The sequence below is a fragment of the Akebia trifoliata genome, chromosome 1 (genome assembly GCF_017979445.1).
Source record: "Akebia trifoliata isolate Shusen 1 chromosome 1, ASM1797944v1, whole genome shotgun sequence".
NCBI lineage: Eukaryota > Viridiplantae > Streptophyta > Magnoliopsida > Ranunculales > Lardizabalaceae > Akebia > Akebia trifoliata.
The window spans coordinates 17430413-17436971 of NC_141375.1; the positions used below are offsets into that span (position 1 = coordinate 17430413).

The 6559-nt window shown below is 32.5% G+C and overlaps 1 protein-coding gene across 3 annotated transcripts in view; it reads right to left on the bottom strand.

Moving 5' to 3' along the window:
- LOC147410796 (polyadenylate-binding protein-interacting protein 9-like) overlaps positions 1-771 on the bottom strand; it is a 37967-nt gene extending 37196 nt beyond the window's left edge. Inside the window, exon 1 of one of the 3 annotated variants that reach the window (XM_086440202.1) lies at positions 144-765. In XM_086440202.1, coding sequence (XP_086296328.1) covers positions 144-437 — 294 coding nt within the window. In that variant the 5' untranslated portion in view covers positions 438-765. Of the gene's footprint in view, positions 1-143 lie in introns of all 3 variants that reach the window. The other 2 variants (XM_086440196.1, XM_086440187.1) reach the window with 2 other exon arrangements.
- Between the last annotated feature and the right edge of the window lie 5788 nt (positions 772-6559).

Consider the following 6559-nt stretch of genomic DNA (forward strand, 5'->3'; position numbering starts at 1 on the left):
AAAGAAAAAAAAAATTAATCAAAGCAGACATATAAAAATATTTATATCATGCATTGTACACAACTGATTGATAGAAAAAAAATTAATAATTCTGATGAATCCAAATAAATTTATAAAAAAAAAAAAAATTAGAATAAGAGTACCCTTCGATTATTAGAAGAGCCATCATTACTGGAATCTGTTTGAGACCCATTAACAGTGACTAAAGGATCAGTAAAGGAAAGATTGTTCAAAGAAAATTGACGATCTGGAGAGTAAGAAGAAGGAAAGAATTCCTTCGCGGACGGATTCAATTTGGAGAGCAAATCAACAAGTTCTCGCACGTCTCGCTGAAATTCTTCAGATTTGGGATCATCTGAAGGAGGAGGAGACGGAGGTCGGTGATGGAGAAATTGATCATCTGAAGAAATCATCCCATTCTCCGCAACGGCAGCCATGGAAAGATGAAACAATCACCTCACCTCTCTCTCCTTGTTCTCACTCTTCTCTTTCAACTTTTTCGAAAGAAATTAGGGTTTTTTTATTTTAGAGATTTTGGAATCAGAGAGTGAAGAAAGAGAAATCGGATTCTGTTTCTATTTAATAAATTAATTAAAATAAATTAAATTAAATTAAATAGCCGTCCATGGGAATAAAATTAAAGGAGAGAGAAATCAAATACAAAATAATAAAATAGAAAGAAAGAGTCGAATTTTGGGAAATTTCGGGTTTATGATTTCTGATTTTATTTTGTCCTAATAATGAGTAATATATCTCACATGAGAGAGGAAGAAGAGGGTTTGGGTAATGAGAAAGTCTTTATGGGTAGGGAAGGAGAGCCAACGTAATATATGATGTAAGCAAGAGTCTGGAGCTGTTGTCACATCGTAACAACCCAATAAAAGTTTTGTTGGGATTGCGACTTTTTTATAAAAATTATACTGTACAAATTCGTTGGATACTTTGCGTCCAACAAATGTCTAAAATGAAAATAATCATCTATTGATCATTGAGGAAATGTGTAGTAATCAACCATTTCATGAGTTAAATATGACGAAATTATAATTTCACCTCATTATTCATTTTATTCTCAAAACATGAAAAATGAGAACGCAAATTTTTCAAAGTGAGGATCTCATTAATTTAAAGTAACGAGATTGTTGTTAACCTGCGAGATTACTACTTTTATAACCAACAAGATTGTAATTTTGGAATAAAATATCAGCAATGTCGCTAATTTAAATCAGTGAGATCATCACTTTGAAAAACATTTATCTTCCTTTTCATGTTTTGAGAATTAAAATGAATGGTTAATTGTAATGGGAATTTCGTTAAAAGTTGATCACGTTTTAAAAAATTCATCTTTCTTTAATCTCTTGATGTGATATATGGTTGAGATAGAAGATTTTTCTGAGATAATGATCTCAATCAATGTTCTTCATTAGAAATATATGTTTTTTTTATCTTGGAAATATGTGACAGACTTTTTCTCATATCATGGGTTAAGAGAGTTAAATACGTTAGAAATGATATTTGATAATTGTAGCATGATCAAAGGTGTGGAGACGAATTTGAATCATCCTCCTTGGGTGTATATGATATAGTGAGTCTGGATTGTATCCTAGAAATATGCTACGAATTCAAGAACCCGAATCAATTATTGCTCAAAAATCTCCTTTGTATGATTTGCTTTGATTCTTAAATACGAGACATGTTTTTAGACGAGGATTTCAACCCTTCACCAAGGGTGTATACAATCTAGACTATATTTAAATGGTGTACAAGATTTTTCTAGAATCTTACATCTAGAGATTTGTGCCATGAATTGTTCACCTCGTAATCTCATGTGATCACACCATCAAAATGAATTAATCAAATATGTGAACAATGTAATCTCCTTGTTGAGTTGATGTTTTAGATATCCCCCAATTTATTTCTAATCATTTGGTTGTTACAATATCTAAATGTGGATTAGTCATCACATGGTAATGTAACACATCTCATGTTTATAGATTTATCATCTCTATCTTTTAGTAATGCCTTTTTTGGAAGGGTTACTATTTAAGTTTGATTACATCTCATTTTTGACCACTTATCAATCCTTCCATGGATATTTTTGCTATTTTGATTTTACTTCATAGATATCTTTGAATTATGAACTATTTCATTCTTTAAAATAAAAAAGAGTTCAAACTTGATGCAAATTATAAATGTGACAAAAAAGTTATCAAAAAAACAAAGTCTCTACAAGCATTCATTAAAAAATCTTGCAATGATGTGAGACGTTGGTCGGATTGTGAACTATCTGAATTTATAAAGATATAAATTATTTTGTATTTATCCAAGAAAAAAAAAAAATAGTAACATAATTTGAAGCATATTTTAAACGATATAAGTCATGCATATGTTTAAAAATGAGCTCAATCAAATGGTTGAGAATTATGTAAATGCAAAATTCAAAACAACCAATCCCATTAACATTTACTACTACAAAAATGACTTTAGATGACGCTTGCAAAAAAAAAAAGTTCAATTTTAGCATAAAAAAAATTAAGAAAAATCTTAAATGATGGTTATTTTTAAAAGTGTCATCTAAAATCTAAATCTTTAATGATGATTTTCAGAAAAACCACCACCATAGACCATAGATGACATTTTTTGTGTCAACTGTCATCTTATGTTAAAAACATAAGATGACAATTCCCCCAAGATACTGTCATCTAATGTATCAAATATTGGCTCAAACAATTAGTATAAATACAATGAAAATTAAAAAAAAAAAAAAAAAATCCCATCGTAAAATATTGTATAAATACAATGATGCTTTCTGTAGACATTCCATTTTCGTGCTCACCCGATTAATCAACTTGTCAAACCAATTGCAACAATTCCCAATAATGGATAAATATTCTAATGTTTTTTGTTGTTACTAGATATGTTTCAAAAATTCGGATAAGGTATTTCAAGTAAGCAAAACTTTAGAAACCACGCTATGTTAGAAAAATATGACCCAAAACATACAAATCATTATTTTTGAAATAAAAAGAATCTTTACAAGAAAAATCATCAAAAATGAAAAAAATACTAAAATACCCTAACATCAAAACATCCCTAGAGCTTATATTATGCTTAGGAAAACCCTTTCGAATACATAAAACAACAAATTAAAATCAAATAAACTATTTTGCTAATTTTCACAAAATTCAGTAAAATTATGAAAATGCCCTTCATAGAGTCTACAATCATTTCACACCGAAAACTCATAAGTAACAAAAATCAATACTCTCATTGAATTTCTTATGAAAAATTGATTTCAAAATATTTCAAAATGTCAAAAATCAACATCTCAACGCAAAAGCCCTTTTCGAGGGCAAAACGATAATTTTTCAATTCTTAAAAATAAAAAATTGAAAGCTAATAATTAAAACATTAATTAACGTGAAGTGAAATATTAATAAATCAAATTAAAAATTTTAAACAAATAAAATCAATTAATAAAGTCCATAGGTCAAATTTTAAGTGGTGACCCATTTACCTAAGTGAAGTTCACATGATATTTAATAAAGAACCCTTCGTTGGGAATCCCAAAGAATTAAAAATATAATTTAATAAAGAACCCTTCATTAGGGGGTTCTCCAAAAAAAATTTAAATATTTATTCTACGTAAGATTCAAAATCCTAATTAAACAACTTAACATTATCTTGAAAAGACCTAATCAAATCCTAATTTACCAAAAAGCTTGTAGACACCCCAATTTGAACGGGCCCATACTCGAAAAGGTCCAAAAATATCGATTTTCCAAATAAATGGGCCAACGGACTTTAAAAGCCCAAATCACTAAAAAAGGTGATGTTTTGATCGAACTGAGGCCCTTGAGACCTCTCAATGGTCTAAAGGACCCACCAAAGGGATTGGACCTACCCCACGCTGTCCCAACCTTCACTACTCCGCGTTTGTATCCAAAAAATTGGTAAAATTCTCCAACGGGCCTAAAAGGCCCGATTTGCCAACACGTGGCATTTTTTATCAAACCAATAATTGCAAAAATCTTAAAAAAATTAATATATTAAAAAATGGGAGACTTGGGACGCCTACCCCTCCTTTATTTCACCGCTCCATCTCCGAATCCGAAAAAATCTAAGCCTACCTATGGCCCATGAACCCTCAATTCTCCAAAAATCAATTTCTAATCTTAACCCTAACCTAAACATAATCTCACTCCACCTAAAAACCTAAAACCTATCCACCCTCAAAAATCCAACCCAAAATGACCCCAACCCAATCCAAAAAACCCCTAACATTTCCTAAGACCCAAGCCCAATACCCCTAAGCCCAAGTCCATATCCAATTCATATCTAACCCACAACCTTAACCCATAAACCATAACCCACATCAACCAATCATTCTTTTACCATCAAAAGGTGACACATGTCATCATCCCCTCTCATTTCCCTTACCAAACCAACCACCCATCACTTTTCTCCAAAAAATTAACTACCCACATCACCTTTTCTCTAAAAAATCACATCAACCCACACCCTCCCCTAACATACCCTCATTACTTCCTATAAATCTTCATTCTCTCAAATCAAACACCATCAACCCACACTCCCCTAGCCTACCCTCATAACTCCTTAATCCCTATTCTCTCAAATCAAACACATCAACCCACACCTCCCCCTAACCTACCATCATCATACCTCTCCCTAGTCTACCATCATCATTTCTTATAAACCCATCTCTACAACCTAAACCTACACCCATCCTCTCAAATCAAACACTCAACTTCTCCTATCAATTAAATCTAAATCTCTAACATCCACACATCATGCCACATGTCACCATCTCCTTCAACCTCCCAACCACCCTCTTACACCCCCCATTCTCTTAAAATCAAACACCACTCAATCAACCAACCACCCTCTTAAACACTCATCATCTCACCTCACCAAACACTCAACCCAAATGGTTTGGGTAAGATCCAAATCATTTGGATCAAAACCTCACCCATTTTCACTCATTACAAAATTACCCTCAATCTTATTCTAAATTTCATACCCTTCACCTCTAAAACCAATGCCATTAGCCATTCTCCTAACTCTTCACCCCATTATACCCCTAAACATCCTCCCAACTCCTATAAATACCCCTCCCCTTCTCCCAAAAATGATTACCAAGTGTTACCAAGTCTTAGAAAAAAAAATACAATCTATACTCCTCTTTCCTCTACTCCACTACTCTCATATCATATTTTAAAAAAAATAAGTTCATTCTCATATTTCATTAAGGACTCAAGAGAAGAAGAAGAAAAAGAAGAAAAGAAGATAAAAAACACAAGGTGGGTTTGAAGCACACATACACACCCCCCTCTCTCTCTTTATCCTCTCATTCTCCCTCTTCTAATACCCCCTCCTTCTCTTTCATTTTTATTTTTAATGAGTGGGCCTCAAGGCTAAAGGTCTAAAAGGGTCATTTTCATCAATGAAATGACCCTATGATCAAGCTAAAAGCAAATCCCTACTTAGGGTACAAATGCACACACGTGACATATTATTTTTCAAGTTTTGAAAATCAAAATGACCAAGTTACGTAGAGGTTACCGCCACTTGGCAGGGAGAAAAGGGTGCCTAACACCTTCCCTTTTCTCCAACCAAGCCGCTTACCCGAATTTCAAGGTTTGATTACCCTTATACATCGTGAGTCACTAAAAATGCCAAAAATGTCATTTTTTGAAAAATGTCCCTCGGATGACCATTCACATCCACTTCCAACATGAATGGTGGCGACTCCAATATTTTAGTAGTTGTGGCCGTCGTAATGACGAAAACCACACATCTACAAAGCTATATAGAAATGAGTATTTTAAACTTAAATTCACAGGTCAAGAAAAATCATAGGAAAGAGAGGTCAAAAACTCTCCTGAGAGTTCCCAAAATCCTAAATTTAAAGTTTCAAGTCCTTACCTAATACCCAAATCCCATTTTCTACCTAAAAAACACCTAGAAATTCTTAAAAACACCTCGAAAAGTTAAAAAGATATTCAAATTTAGGAGGAGGTACCTTACCTCAGAGATCGAAAGCGAATCTAGTAATAGAGACAAAAGTAGGAAGACTCACACGAAGAACGTTCCTTATTAGTTTTGAAGGAATCGACCATCGTAATCACCGAGGTAAATAAGATATTTTTTTATTTTAAATTTTAGGTCATTTTTTGCAATGTAATTTTTTTGGAAAAAGTAGAGACCGGCATTTGTAGAGTAGGATTGGTACTTAACACCTTTTAATCTCATAACGTGATTCTCGAATCCATTCTTTTCGTAGATCAGTATTTTTTATCTGTTTAAAGTCATGTTTTAATTCCTAGACTGTAAAACTAGGTGACGACTCTAAAAAAATAAAAAGTGAATCCACACCTGCAGACGAAGGCGCTTTCAGTGGTGACTTCACTAGGGATAATTTGATGATCAAATTTGAAAATCTAAAAAATTGTCACATTGTAAAATTAGCATATTTTATTTTATTTATTTATTTAATTAATTTTATTTTTTAAGGATACGTTAGTAGAATCTTTTGGTTAAG